General features: G+C 42.5%; 1 protein-coding gene across 1 annotated transcript; it reads left to right on the plus strand.

The window, feature by feature from the left end:
- Nucleotides 1–1,016: 1,016 nt before the first annotated feature.
- Nucleotides 1,017–8,812, plus strand: parvg (parvin, gamma). Its single transcript, XM_068312647.1, has 13 exons — nt 1,017–1,233; nt 1,336–1,828; nt 2,302–2,366; nt 2,867–2,969; nt 3,046–3,186; nt 4,425–4,540; nt 4,613–4,668; nt 4,740–4,774; nt 4,822–4,838; nt 4,897–5,049; nt 5,142–5,243; nt 6,049–6,121; nt 7,399–8,812. Exons 2-13 carry the CDS (start codon nt 1,768–1,770, stop codon nt 7,464–7,466), a joined length of 990 nt encoding a protein of 329 aa, XP_068168748.1. The 5' UTR covers nt 1,017–1,233; nt 1,336–1,767; the 3' UTR covers nt 7,467–8,812.
- Nucleotides 8,813–15,640: the final 6,828 nt, after the last annotated feature.

Here is a 15,640-nt window from a genome sequence, read left to right on the forward strand (position 1 = left end):
CCCTCCTGCAAGGTGTTTTTCAAAGGGCGTTACCAGACCTGCTTCACCGGTACTGACCAGTTCTGGACCAATCAAATCTCACATTTAAATTTTAGTTCAAGTTGTTTGTGAAGGAGGCTGATTATTCAGATTCATGCTGATTTGTCTCACGAAAAAATCAAGCTAAAATCAAATATATTACAGGCAGTCCTCAACATACAAACGTAATTGGTTCTGACAGGCTGTTCCTACATTGAATTGTTCGTCAGTCGGTATTTATTAAATTTCAACCTATAATCACCCTTTGGGGGATTAAATGTTGATTACTACTCTAAATACTAAAGTACTATCCCTAAGAGTTACCAGAAACAATAACAGGACATAAAGCAACACACAATAAAATAAAATACTGTACTGTAATTTCACTTCAACATCTCTACCTATGCTGAATAAATTTTATTCCACCACACTCACGTGAATGACGTGCTGATGCACTTCCTGGTCATCAACAGTTAGACACGCCCCTTTAGGTTTGATTACTGTTTGATTTCCATTAAGTTTCTCGGTTAACTCCACCAATGTTTTCAGATTAGGTTTCTGCCCAGCGCAACATTAGTTAATATAAATATTACTCTACTGACACCTAGCATTGGCTCTGTTTGAAGCTAAGTACTATCCAAAACATTTCCCTACTGATGGCTAATTTTAAGATAATTAGCTCCGTTTAAGGATAAGCATCATACAACAAATGTTTACCTACTTACAACTCACAACAGCTATTTGATACTCACATATGAATGTCAGCCTGACAACCAACATTAGCCACGTTAGCTCCATCCAGGGCTAAATCAGTCTGGTCTGTTTTGGCTCATTTAAAACATGCAGAAGCATCCAAAGACAAAAGTCTGGTTTGAGTGATGGTGGCCTGAGCAGCGGTGAATGTTTCTTTTCCTTCTGACGCTGATGCAGTTTGGAACACAGAGCACGAACACCCTTATCTGAAAGCGCCGCCCTAAGCTGGTTTTAAAGAGGAAGTCCTACCTTCTTCCCCGTACATCCTGTCACCCCTGCTTATCATCCTGTCAACCCAATGACACGTTATTTACTTCAAAAACAGTAGTTGGAAATTGAGTGCATTCAGTCCGACCTTTGTGCTGATAGCTTTCACAGGATGTTATATTCAGGCCTCCACTTCAAGAGTCGACATCAGTTGAAGAACCCAATCGGCACATCGTTGCTCTCAGAGCACTGAAGGTAAGATTATTTGAAACCTTGTTTGTAAGAAACCATCAATGTCAGGAAAAGGAAGCCTCACAGAAAACCTGGAGGAGACAAACGAAGTTTTCTCCTCTGCAGATCCAGGAAACAACGGTGACACGCTCCAGGTCAGGCCGGGTCATGTGTTTGCTGCTTTGCCTCAAACCACATGATTCAAAATGCTCAGAGGCAACGGTGCAGATCTCTGTGGATCTGAAGGGCTTGATCTGATGAGTTCTAGGCATTCTATAAGGGAAAAGCCTTCACAGACTCCTTCTTTAGTTTGACACGTTTTTGAACAGTTGAATTCAGAGCTTCTCTGTGGTTTTAGAAAGAGGAAGTGAAGAAACTGAAGTAAGAAAAAACGTTAGCTGCCTGACGGAGAAATCAATATGCTCTGTTGGTTGGAAAAGAAGACCTTTTGTCACTTCTGAGGAGTGTTTTTTCAGCTTTTTGTGGTTTACTGTATACTTAAGTCTTCTCACAGGTGACTCCTTTGATAAACGGTGAATCCCACCCAGAGCCGTGGCGATGGACGCCGGCGTCTTCGAGTGTTCCCGGGAAGATCTGGCAGACAACAAATCCTTTCAAGGTGAGTGTGGAGCTGATGAAGAGATAAATATCCTGTCTTCAGCTTCAGTTAGACGTCTGTTAGCCCCAAGCTGTCATTAATGGTTTAAAAACGATATTTACATTTTAAAGTCTTTCTTATAGGAGCAGTGTTTAGCTTAGAAGTCCAAATCTTTTCAAACCAGTTGGAGTTCTTAATAAAAAAACGTCTCCATCTTTTCCAGTTCTTGAGGAGAACCGCTACAACTGAAGCTCCAGTAATGTTTGTAGATCAAATAATTTAAATTTCTGTTGAACTCTTCATTTAAGTGCAGATTTAATACTTGCTACTTGAAATCTTTAATGTAAGAGTGTTTTTGCAGAGGAATATGGCTCCTGTATTTTACTTGAATATTTAATAGCTGTATATTTTTATGTGTTTCTGTGTGATAAAAATGAATATATTCAGAGCAGAGCTGCTGATTACAAAATTACAGGCTGTTTGTCATCACACAGGAGAGACGCAGAAACTCATCCAACCAGCATCTCTAGAAGACCCCAAACTTCAGAAGTTGAAGGAGGCAAGATGATAATTGTCTACACAAAGGCGTTCATGGGATTCTGTATCCTGTTCAGCGTCTTTTGCAGCATCAAACTGTCCTGAGATCCAACAAGCTTCCTGATTTGGCTGCACGTCTGTTTGCAGAGAGCTGCATGAATAATCTGATGCTGGGAGAGAGGTGGAAGATCAGTGAAATTTTAATGAACATAATTATCAGAGGTGATGGGAGACAGATTAGAGAGTTGCGGTGAGCAAGCAACTAGTTCTGATTGGAGGAGATGACAGCTTCTTGCGAGCGGAATTAATAAATAAGTCAATAAGTCTGACATGTCTCAGAGGCAGAGGAGGGGCGAGTAAATGAAATATTGTTATCTTAAGGAGAGATTTGGCCTCAAAGTATCTACAACTGATGCACACGATCTAAAAGCAACAAGTTTTCTTGCTGTTTTTCATTTGATATGACAGAAATTCTTCTATCAGGCGATGAAGTATGTTTGTTCACTGAATTTGTCCCCGTAGGCTTTAGTCGACTGGATCAATTGCACCTTGAAACCAGAGCACATAGTGGTCCAGCGTCTTGAGGAGGATCTGTACGACGGTCTGGTGCTTCATCACCTTCTCTGTGAGTTTAGAACACCACAGTGTTTTCATTACTCACTCCTAAAATCTTACCAATCACAAAAATCCCTGATTTCCAGCCGTGCTGGCCGGCGTGCGCGTGTCCGTGGAGGAGATAGCGTTGACCAGTGCTGCTCAGATAAAGAAGCTGGAAGCCATCCTGGAGGAGCTGAACCAGAAACTGGGCCTGCAGGAGAGTCAGATCAAGTGGAACGTCAAGCGTGAGTCAGGCGGCTGACGAGGCTTCAGCAAATGTTCTGGCAACAACAAGCAGTTACAACAGGATTGGCTCGCCTCTTTATTAGCTCTCACCAACTGTGAGGGATTCTGGTGAAGATAAAATGTTCTGAAGGAGCAGTTCATGATCCAAAACAGATCATTCAGTCATCATTCAGCTTGTCCAAAAAACATTTGTGGAGCCTCACAGTAAGGCAGCATTCTCCTGTACAGCTGAAGAAGATGAGGAAGGAGACCTTTTAACAAACAGGTCAAGTCTGGAATGACTCCATGCAGCTCGTATGGCTTCCTCCAAGCCTTGAGATTCAAGCTGATTTGACAAGATGACCTTTTTATGCTAAAATCTGTAACCACTAAACTAGAGGTTTTAGCGTGACACCGCCTTCAGTAGCTGAACTTCCATCAGGAGCCTCATTCAGCATTTTCACAGTGACCTGATGCTCCTTTATTCCACCTTGACTTGTCAGTTCGTTCCACGTTTGTGACGCCTGGAAACAGACGTCTGTTCGAAGGGAGTTCACCGCCGTAGTAACACATGAAGATACACAACACACCCTGGAGGACTGAAACATCTGCTAGCAACAGGAAGTTCATTAGTGGAGCAACAAATACAGGAAGTGACTGCTGATTGTAACTGGGGAGAAAGTGAAGCGTTTGTTGTTGTTGTGCATCACACCTGAGGTGGTGACGGTTTTGGTCGGTACAGTTTGACCAAACCAAAGGGGTGAGGAGAGGGGAGTCAGTTCTGGCACTGCTGCAGGAAGGCCGGTTTGAAAGAAGCTTGAGATTACAGCGAGAAACAGAGAAACACGAGGCATAATTTGTTTTTATTTATTCTACGACCTGTGTGGAGAACCAAGATAAAAATCTTTATGGCTCCGCTTTAATTCCCTTCTCACTTCTGCGCTAAAATGACTCCCTCTCCCCAGTCCAGAGAGGATGCAGGGACTCAAACATTTGTGCATGTGCTGCTGAATTAGATCGTAACGTTTAAACAGTGTGAAGCTGGTAAACCCTGAGCTAAAGCTAACGCTTTTAGCATCAAGGATACAGCAAAGACTTCAGCTCATGAAAGAATAGGAACAGATAAATACTCTTTATAAATCACATATTTTTTAGAATGACGCAGTAGAAGCTCCAGAAATCAATTTTGTGCCTTCTCTGCTCCCGTACCAGAAGTGGTGAATTGTTTTCTCTGCGTTTTATTTCGCTCACCTGTCAGTCATCCACAACAAAGACATGCTGGCCACCATTCATCTGCTGGTTGCCATGGTGAGATGCTTCCAGCCTGAGCTGCATTTGCCACCGAACGTGAAGGTCGAGGTGGTCAACGTGGAAGTGAGTTTTATCGCCTTACTCGGTCTCACATACCGGGTGGGTTCAATGCTTAGCATCTTAATTCTCACACAGGTCAGCAGAAGTGGAATCACGTCCGATGTGCAGACGGAGGTCCTGACGGAGGAGCGGTGAGCTGACGGAGGTCTGATTCTGTGCCTGAGACAAAAACTCAGAGCTCATCTTCCTTGTCTTTCCACAGAGACGCCGCCTCAGACTCCCTCAGCGGCGATGAAGGTGAGTAAGGAGCAGCTGGAGGTTTGACATCTTGAATGTCATCCCAGCAGCGTTCCAGTCCAGAGTGACTTCATAACAGTATGAAGCAGGTGCATCAGGGAAAAGTGCTGATATGGTTTTAGAGGATCCTTCACTCTGGTTGGACGGGGCCTCTTACCACAGATTGTACCTCAAACTGCCTGACACACTTTTTTATCATCATTCAGGCAATTTTACAGTTTGTGAACCGGAATCTGTCCTCTGTGGGTCTACAGGTGGTTGATTTGGACAAACAGGTAAGAACACACACCAGGGTCTTCTAGAAAATAGAAAGACTCATGGATTAGTTCTGCTGTGGTTTCACTTCCTGTTTGCGTTTCCTGTCCAGTTTGCTGATGGCGTGATTCTCCTGCTGCTGATTGGACAGCTGGAAGGCTTCTTCATCCCGCTCCATGACTTCACCCTGACCCCTGTGAATTCCAACGAGATGGTACGTATGGATTCAATAAGGATTGAAAATGGATTTGATCTGGTTCCTTCACACATGTTCCCAAGGTGATAGCAGAAAATGAGAATCAGGCCTGTTCCAATGTGTTTTTAATGAAATTAAGACTTCACAATTCCCTTAATTGAAGTAGAAGCATATTTAATCCTGTCTATAATTATAACCTTTATCTGTTTGAAGCAGTCAGATGAGTCAATGAAAACTCTTTTATCCCTGCTCAGGAACACGACGGGCCCATGACTGTAAAAAGATTCTGACACTCTGTTATTATATGAAAACTAAAAAGCCTCTGATGAATAACACATATTTTATAATGAAAGACGGGGATTAGAAAACGGTTCAAAACTGCATTCACCCATTCACATGCACTCATTCAAGTGGTGGAGCTGCTCATCAGCAGCAATAACCATTCACTCAGTCGCTAATAGCCACTGGGAGCTAATTAGGGTTCAATATCTTTAGACTTCCTGAGCAGCAGTGAATTATATCTAATTAAACTAGTATTTCAATAGAATACATATTCTGATTCAAGCAGCTGAAACTCCTTCTACCATTATTTGTCAAGTATTCTATAAATTTAGAAATTGTTCTAAATTTTAAAAAATGGTGGTCCAGGGGCTACTAGATCCATGGCTAACTGAGCTAATGGTAGCCTCAGCCATGTTCAGTAGTTAGTCATACTTCCTTCAAAATTTAAATTAAAAAAACCTTTAACAGCCGCTATAAACATCGAGCATGATGAAATATTCCTTCCTTTACATTCTGACGTTTTCATCTTTTGGATCTCCAGCTTAACAACGTGTCGTTGGCCTTAAACCTCCTCGGTGACACGGGCCTTCAAGTTTCTAAAGTCGACCCACAAGGTGAGGAGAAACACAAACTCTGTCAGCACTAAAATTAAAATGCCAAACGTAGACAATAAGAGGAGGAATGAAATAATTGCAACAGAGAAAACTAATTCGGATGATTTCCCCGATCAGAAGCATTTATCTGTCTGACAGGGAAATGCCGGGATGTGTTTGTGTGAGGCGAGGAACGGATCGCTCCGGCCTGTGAGTTAATCTCCACGGCTCACTGGAGTGTGGCTTTGACAGTGTTTCCGAGAGAAAGATGGAATTGCTTTTGGAATATGAATGAGTGTCGGTGGGGATGATTGGCTCGGGCCGAGGTCATCATCATTCATTTGGAGAGGAGAAGGTCTCAAGGGGATGATGTCACTGTGGCGCCTGCTGATAGACGCCAGGATTTAACCTCCCTGCTGTGGATGTATCCTCTGTTTGTGTCTGGAGGAAGATATGTCATCAGTATTCATCTGCAACGCCGCCGTACAAGTTATCAGACCTGCTCTGATCGTATGCTTAACGGCTTCATGTGTTTTTAACTAGCAGCTGACAATCCAATCAGAGTCGGCGCTTCCACACAAATAATAACTACACAACAGGAGACACCTGTACAGTAAAAACAGAATACAGATTGATGACGTTAGCATCGGTGTGGGGCGTATCAATCAATAAAGTTTAAACCTTTTTTCTGTCAAACTCCAGAAATATTTTGCAGATGAACGGTTTGTGCGGACTGCTCCTTTAATGTTCTTGGGTTTAGTGATGTTTGATGGCACTTACAGATCGGAGCCAATCAGAGTAGAGCTCCTTCACTTCCCTGCAGATCCACCATCAATAAAACGTTCCGTGTTTCCCCAGGCTTGAATCCTCTGCAGACGGTAACTGTAAAGTAAATCCTCAACACGATAAGTGTTAATGTAAGGACCAGCGCAATTAATCTAAGCCAGGAGCAAGTGGCTAATTTAATTTATTTTTAGTGTCTTTTTAATTACCGGCATAATTGCTGTGATGGAACGAGGACTCCCCGCACCGCAGGTTTAAAAGTGGAGCGCGCTGTGTGAATTAATGAGGTTAGCAGGCGGTAGAGTCCATCTTCATGTCACATTCATTCAGTTAGCGCATCTCACAACACACTCACCATATTGTATTGATCAAATTTACATCTCATTTCTTTTTAATCCTCCTCATCTGTGAGGATGAGGATGAAGATGAGTGTTGGCTCACGTTGGTAAAAGCATTCTCGTGTTTCCGCTGCTTTATAAATAACTTCAAGCTGTTTTCTGTGGATCACGTGACAGATATTGTCTCCCAGGATGCCACTGCCACCTTGAAGGTCCTCTACGCCCTGTTCAGGAAACACAAGTGAGGAAGATGTGGAGAAACAAAACCGCTGCTGAAGATCGCTGGAGGTTGTTATCATACGTTTAGACATTTCGCTGAAGCTCTCAAGCTAATTTAAAGTAAGTGCCAGAAGCTCGACGAGTCACACATCATCAACAGCATTAGTTTCCGAGGGCCCAATCAGAGCGGCTCGCCTGACAACATTTGGGAGCAGAATCGACTCAATTAAATCTCCACAGTTTGTGCATTTGCTCGTGGTTGGAAGATTCATCTGCTATTTGTTAAAGAGTAGGTTGATGAAGGATCCTGATCCAGACACGGGAATAAGAACACAATATAAGGAAGGATATTTTATCTCCTCCATTTGATTCAATAAAATACTAACCCTAACCAGACGTGACATCTTGCTTTTCATTTTAATCCTGGATGATAATCCACCGAGAAATTGTGTGACATAAACTACAACCCCATCAATCCCAAACAAGGAGAGACACTGGTGAGAAAATGTGCTGAACTCACACTCACATCACTTCTGAAACAGAAATGGAATGATGATTTTCAAACTCAATGCTTGTTCTACGCGTGTTCTGCGTTCTACGAGCCGAGAGCGGTAGTGATGGCGCCAACCTGACGGATGAAACTGGAGGATTATGTGACATGTTTTAAAGAGCAGCTAGTTGCGGAAGAAGAAGGAACTCAAACCAGCTCGGATCAGGATGGATGTCTGAATAGAAATCACTTCATTTGCATCTTTTAAATTTAGATGACATCCAGTAAACATGTCTCCATGATTGTTTGGCGTATCTCCTGGTGATGTACCTTCTTTTCCAGCATTCCTTCCTCATTATATTTCCTCTCCCATCTCACAGCTGGGGAAAAAACATGACACTTGTCATTTGTCATCCTTGACTAACGCGTCTTTATGATCAATGTGAACGCCTCGCTCTGCTTCTTCCTCGTGTTCCTGCTGACTTCCTGTGACCTCCTCCCTCTGAATACCAGAGTCGTTTCTCTTTCTTCTGCCGCTGAATTGTTCACGGCTCAATAGAGGATGCTGCCGGCTCAACGGGTGAGACTCAAACAAAGGATGTGAATCAGGTTTGTGTCTTTAATTCATCATGGAAAGACAATATTTATAAGAGAAGGGTTATCCCAATGAAGAGACGTTACTTTGAACGACTGAAGTGGTTTAACTCTAGAGGGTCTAAGGTGTGACTTCAAGGTGTCCAGTAGCATCTTGCTCTTTGCAGATGATGTGGTTCTGTTCCGCTCAAACCAATTTACAGACCCTGAATTTAAATGGGTTCATCTGACCAGGATCTTCCTGGAGGAGATGGAAAATGTTGCTGGGAAGAATATCTGCCACCCTCCTGGATGTACCCCGTCTAATTTAGAATCTTTGAACCCCTCACCCTGAGTGACTGTAAACTTGATCTTCCTGTGGAAATTATATTTAAATTTCATGTTACTCCATCGAGGGGAATAGCAAATAAAGCAGTCAGTCATACCATGACTCAGCTGAATCACTGCAATGAAGTGTCTTTTTGTGCATTTCCAGTTTCAATCGCTGACTCGTGAAAAATGGATCTAAAAGGTTTATTTCAGCTCCAGAACCTTGAGGATCGGTGCTCATTGAAAGTTAGATCCTCCATCAGGTTGATTAATAAGAATAAAAAAAGTCTGACTGAACGAAACGGAAACAGAAACTAATTACCTCGACGTGTTTAGGAATAGTTTCTGGTGTCTGAAATAAATCACTCAAGCAATTTATTTACTCAATGTGACAGAAAATGAACCTTATTAACGTATCTCATTAAATTAGATGAAAAAGATAATTATTAAAATACTGATATTCAATTGTTTAAAATGGGTTTATGCTACATTTAATACGACCGAGTTTCCACTAACACACTTCCACGTTCCTCCACGTGGACAGTGTCTTTTTGACACACATTGCATTCACCTGGTAGTAAAAGAGATTCATTTAGTCGGAGTGCACATCAGATAAAAGGTCACGGAGTCGTCTGAATACACCTCCTAATCCAGCAGAACGAACCAGGATCCAAATCAGGGTGTAGATTTGAGGGATTAAAGCTGTTCTGCTCCAACAACAGCATCTTCCTCCTTTATGACAACACACCGTCGCTGGTAGGAATAAATATCATACACTGCATGTTAAACGAGGATGGAGGAGAGGAGGAGAACATTTCACTGCCGGAGGGATTTGTGGTGAACTGAACCGATGTGTTGATGCTGTCGAAGGCGCCATGAGTCACTTCTGTCACAGCAAACAGATGCTTCCTTTTGCGCACGAGTAGCAGCATCGCTATCAGCTGCTGTATCACATGTGCATAAATGTTTATGCCAGTCGCCAAGGAGGTGCCGACTCAAAAGACTCCAGTCGAACAGCCTGATCCAGATTTGTCCAGTGAGTCTCCAGGTGACAGACTTCATCACTGAGCCTGACGCCCCTCAGATGACAAGCTCCTCCCTAATATCATGTACGTCCCACGAAGCAGCGCCGACCTTTGGAGGCCAGGACCCCACCGGAACCCTGAAGGTATGATATGGTTTCTGGTACCAAGATGTTGACAGCAAAGGTTGAGTCTGATGTAGGTTCCCTTCAGGGATGGATACGGGTCAGCATCAGCAGCCAGATGCGACCCTTTGTGTGTTCTGACACCTTTCTATCAGAAAAAGCCTACAACTGTTTTACCTTAGAATGGGACACAGGCGGGACTTCACCCCCAAATCAGAGGACTCTGTCCAGCAGCTACATTTAAAGCCCGTTCTGAAGCCTACTTGGTGTGTCTGTTCCTACAAGAGAAGTTGTGGAGGAAAATTAATTCTATTTGTCCGAAATTACTTTAATCGGTTTCACCAGGACGTAAAACATCTGACTGGTTTCTGACCGTTATTCCAGACGGCATAGGATTCAAAGATGCTCACAAAGGAGTTTTTACATATATTTTCTCTGCTTGGATATGTCTCAAATGTGTGAAACACTGTCTGTGACAAAAGTCTTTGGATAATTCTGCAAATATTACACATCAAAAATGTCTATATGTTCAGATCCTTGTTTCTGATTGATGCTCTAAATGTGTTTGTATGTTTAATGTCTCTCTGTTCTTAAGCAGGACATACACATTCTGAGGTTTAGGCAGGACGTGTATTCTATCCATAATATTTTGGTGGATCCGGATCAGAACCGGCTTCTCGCTGGAGGGCTGTGCTCTGACTGCTGTCGAGCTCAACATCCTCAGTCCTGCAGCGCTGAAGAGTGAAACATCTTTGTGAGTGTCGTTCCCCTGAAGAATCCTTCTGCAGGTTTTTATGTCAGTGCTTCCTTTGTGGAGCAGGAAGGAGCAGGAAGCACGTATTTTCCCAGCAGGAGGTGCATCGGTACACAGTCATTACCATCTTCTTCTTCTTCTTCTTCTTTTCCTTTCGGCTTTTCCCTTCAGGGGTCGCCACAGCGAATCAATTTCCTCCATCTAGCCCTGTCCTTTGAATCCTCTTCTCTCACACCAACTACCTTCATGTCCTCTTTCACTACATCCATAAACCTCCTCTTTGGTCTTCCTCTAGGCCTCCTGCCTGGCAGTTCAAAACTCAGCATCCTTCTACCAATATATTCCCTATCTCTCCTCTGGACATGTCCAAACCATCTCAGTCTGGCCTCTCTGACTTTATCTCCAAGACCTCTAACATGTGCTGTCCCTCTGATGTACTCATTCCTGATCCTATCCTTCCTGGTCACTCCCAGAGAGAACCTCAGCATCTTCATCTCTGCTACCTCCAGCTCTTTCTCCTGTCTTTTCTTCAGTGACACTGTCTCTAGACCAAACAACATCGCTGGTCTCACCACAGTTTTGTACACCTTTCCTTTCATTTTAGCTGAAACTCTTCTATCACACATCACACCTGACACTTTCCTCCACCCGTTCCATCCTGCCTGGACACGCTTCTTCACCTCTTTTCCACACTCTCCATTGCTCTGGACTGTTGAGCCTAAGTACTTAAAATCCTCCACCTTCTTGATCTCTTCTCCCTCTAACCTCACTATTCCACTTGGGTCCCTCTCATTCACACACATGTACTCTGTCTTACTGCGGCTAACCTTCATTCCTCTACTTTCCAGGACAAACCTCCACTTCTCTAGCTTCTCCTCCACCTGTTCCCTGCTCTCACTACAGATCACAATGTCATCTGCAAACATCATAGTCCATGGAGATTCCTGTCTAACCTCGTCTGTCAGCCTGTCCATCACCACAGCGAACAAGAAGGGGCTCAGAGCTGATCCCTGATGCAGTCCCACCTCCACCTTGAACTCCTCTGTCACACCTACAGCACACTTCACCACTGTCTTACAGTCCTCATACATGTCCTGCACTGCTCTAACATACTTCTCTGCCACTCCAGACTTCCTCATACAATACCACAGTTCCTCTCTGGGCACCCTGTCATAAGCTTTCTCCAGATCTACAAAAACACAATGCAGCTCCCTCTGGCCTTCTCTGTACTTCTCTATCAACATCCTCAAAGCAAATACTGCATCTGTAGTACTCTTTTTTGGCATGAAACCATACTGCTGCTCACAAATGTTCACTTCTGCCCTTAGTCTAGCTTCCACTACTCTCTCCCATAACTTCATTGTATGGCTCATCAGCTTTATTCCTCTGTAGTTGCCACAACTCTGCACATCTTACACAGTCATTACCATAAACACAATAAATATCTCCACCACTTCTGTTAACGTATTTATGGATAAATTATAGTCTTGCTGCCAAAAGCAGGGGTTTATGAATCGGTTTCCAAATGGAGGCCGGTCTTTGGGGGTGTGAGGATGATGATGCTGAATGCGAAGAAATCCTGAAATATTTGTCGTTTGAAAGAAAAACCTGAACTAGGAGAGCCGTTACTTCTCCCACAAGTGAGCTGGTTGTTCTGCAGGAAATAAATAATGTGAATATCCACACGTCTTCTTCAGAGCTGTGACCCATTTACCCACTTACAAATACTGGTGATCCTCCAGGGAGTCGCCTGCTGAGTGGGTTTGACCCATCTTCAGTATTTATAGCAGTCGATACCAAACATGGTCGTCTTTTTAAAAGCCTGAGAGGAGCTCAGAGCCCAAAATGAGTGCACCTCGTGAATTAATGGCTGTCATGTTAACATGTTCCATGTAAGGTAAATCATTGTTATTCATTTCTTAAGGCTGGATATAAATATTAAGCTGGGATAAATATAAGTATACAGAGTCAATAACTTCATCATCATCAGTCACCTCCAGGTCACCCGCCCTCCAACAGTAAGCATTATCTGATGGATCTACAGTAGAGTTTTATCTGGAGTCACCAGGATCCAACACACACATGCACAAACATATAAATATAACTAAACCGGGTTTTTATCATGAATCAAAATTTAAACAAATGATGAAAATCACCTTAGAGAAACTGAAACAAATAAAAACCCTTCCATCTCCCCAATGAGAAAATAAAATCAACGTTCATTCAGATCAAAGATGTCTTTCCTTTCTCCAAGTTTAATAGAAATCTGCCCAGTAGTGGTTGTGTTGTTGTGTAGTCATGTAGTTGTGTAGTTAGTCCTGTGGTTGTGTAGTCTTGTTGTTGTGTTTTTGTGTTAGTTGTGTAACCTTTGCTCGATGTCATCGTGGCCTTTGCAGCTTTGTCCTCATCTCAACCGTCGTGTGCGGCGTTTCTGATGGAGGGAGGCGTTGTTGTGAGACAGACTAGCTCTCAGTTCCTGCGAGGAGAATTGAGCTCCTGATCAAAGTGTGGAAGGAGAGTCGAAACCGACATTGATCCAGAACAACACAGTGACGCAATGCCGGCGCCGCTCAGTCATCACCGCCATGTGTTTGATCAGCGCTGGAATGCACACACAGTTTTGTTCTTTGTGTTTGTGTCAATATTCTGGGCTGTTTTTTGTTGGATGTGGAATAAAGATTTACCTAACGAACAGTTTGATTTTGAACTTTTTTTGTAGTAATAAACAATTTGTCACTGGTTCATTATTTTAGCCAAAAGAAACTCTTAAATCAGAACAAGAACATGTACTCCTTTCAAACAATCAAAGTTAAAATAAGAGTTTAATTTATGTAGATTATTCAATATCCCATAAACATAAATTCCTTTGGTAACTTCTTGTCTTCATAAATGTATTTATAAATATTTTTACCAATATGTTCATGTTTTGCGTTATTACAACTCTTCTTGTGTTTCACATTAATCGCTCACTAATAGTAAAAGGGATGGAAATTAAAATTAAAAATAATATTGACTAGTATTGAATTAGCGATCTTTATTCCAGAATATATTAAATACGTATTTATTCCAGAATGCTACCTGTCATTACCTTCCTGTGACGCCTGTGTTCCTAATAAAATTACAACAGTAAATCTACCAATGTTTGATATCTAACAGAGACGGAGGCAGTTTGTGGAGCAGACAAGAATCCTTAAAAAGAAAAACCTAATTTGAATTTTGTCTTGTAATTTCTAAATATACCTGTTTGGATCAGCATAAATTTAAGGTAATGGTTTCCTCCAGGGCGCCAGGACGCGCCACTTTTAGAGAAAATGGGAGACTTGTTGCATCGATCATTTACTGTACGGCTAATGTAGCAAGTCATTAGCACTTTAGCTCACCTGCTGGTTCACCTACTTCTTCTTCCTCACGTCTTAAGGGTAAATTCTTCTCCTAGCTAGTTCTTTATGCTAATGTGTCCAGTAATAAATTGGATTTAGAGGTTATTTAACTCTGAAATTAGATTTTCAATCTCAGGGATTGTTTTGCTGGCTGTGAACTAATTCACAGATAAATCACACGTGGCTCGGTTACATTCATGAAGTGTCCGGATCACATCTACATCTGTTTACTTGAACAAATCTTTCTGGGCTATTACTTTAAATTGGATTCGTGTGGACGTTCCACTCGGCTTGTATCTGCTAGCCGTCCCTGCTTCAGAACACATTGTGAATCAGCTTCAGCGTCGTGAACATGACTCCTTCCCCTGGTGCTGGTTTCATGGGCAGCTTATGGATTTTGTCAGTAAATGGTATTTTCTCCACATTTCTTCAGTCAAGCTTCAGAAACCAGAAACACACAAGAAAAAAAGTGTGTTATTGTTGTCATGTTTCATCATCTGCTGCTTGACATCCTGTCTGTCTGAGACACACACGAGTGTGTGTAAGGAATGTGTTCACACTGCTTTACAAAACAGTTTGTTTTTTGTTGTTGAAATGAAAGATGAAGATAATTCCTCTGTAGGAAGCGTTTGATAATCCATCTCTCTGACGGGCGGAGCTTATCCAGCTGCTGATTGGTTGTGGTCATCACACAGGTGTGTGTTTGGATGGAGGAAGGTCACGTTAAAACCGTTTCAACGCGATGCTGACGACCATAAAGGACTCGACACTGTGATGTCACTGGTCCATTTCACAGACATGACTCATCAACTTTAATAGCATCATTATTGTCATTAGTGCTGAATCACCTTTTGTCGTCACCATCCATTGCACACCTGTGTGGTTATCCTATCGCTACATCTTTATCTCGCTGCGCTACACTTTCACCACAATTACACAAATTGTGAACAGAATGATCATTTTGTGTGTGCGTTGAACTTCTGCATCTTTTTTCTTCTATTCATGAAAATGGGAACAAAAACAAAAGTGCTGCATTTCTATTTTTCTTGAGTATAAATTTTTCAGCATGGGCCGCCCGCTACAAAACGAGTGCTGCCACTGCTGTTCCAAAATTTCATAAAACATTGCTAAATCGCACTAAGTCGAGTCACGTGACTCGACCTGGATTTTATTTTTGTAAGGTGACAGGAGGGAGTTCATTAATATTCATGAGGAAAGCAACGTGATTGGCAGACGTTCTCACCACAATGAGTCGCAACAAAGCCTTCCTAAGGTCTCTAACTGAAAACAGGTGCTGCGAATTCTCACTGAATAAATCTTAAGTTTTCAGGACAAGGTTGCTTCACATTGTTTGACGTCACGGTTGGTGAAAAATTCTTGCCAATATGCTGCTGTTAGCGTGTTCAAGCTGCACAGAGAAGTTGTGTTAGAAATTGTGTTAAAAATAGCTTAAGTCGTATCTAAAAATCCTCTCTTGCTGGGTTGGGCAGCGACATCACGATGTCCCCTCGGTGTCTAACGCTGAA

This window comes from Antennarius striatus, chromosome 4 (assembly GCF_040054535.1).
Source record: "Antennarius striatus isolate MH-2024 chromosome 4, ASM4005453v1, whole genome shotgun sequence".
NCBI classification, from domain to species: Eukaryota; Metazoa; Chordata; class Actinopteri; order Lophiiformes; family Antennariidae; genus Antennarius; species Antennarius striatus.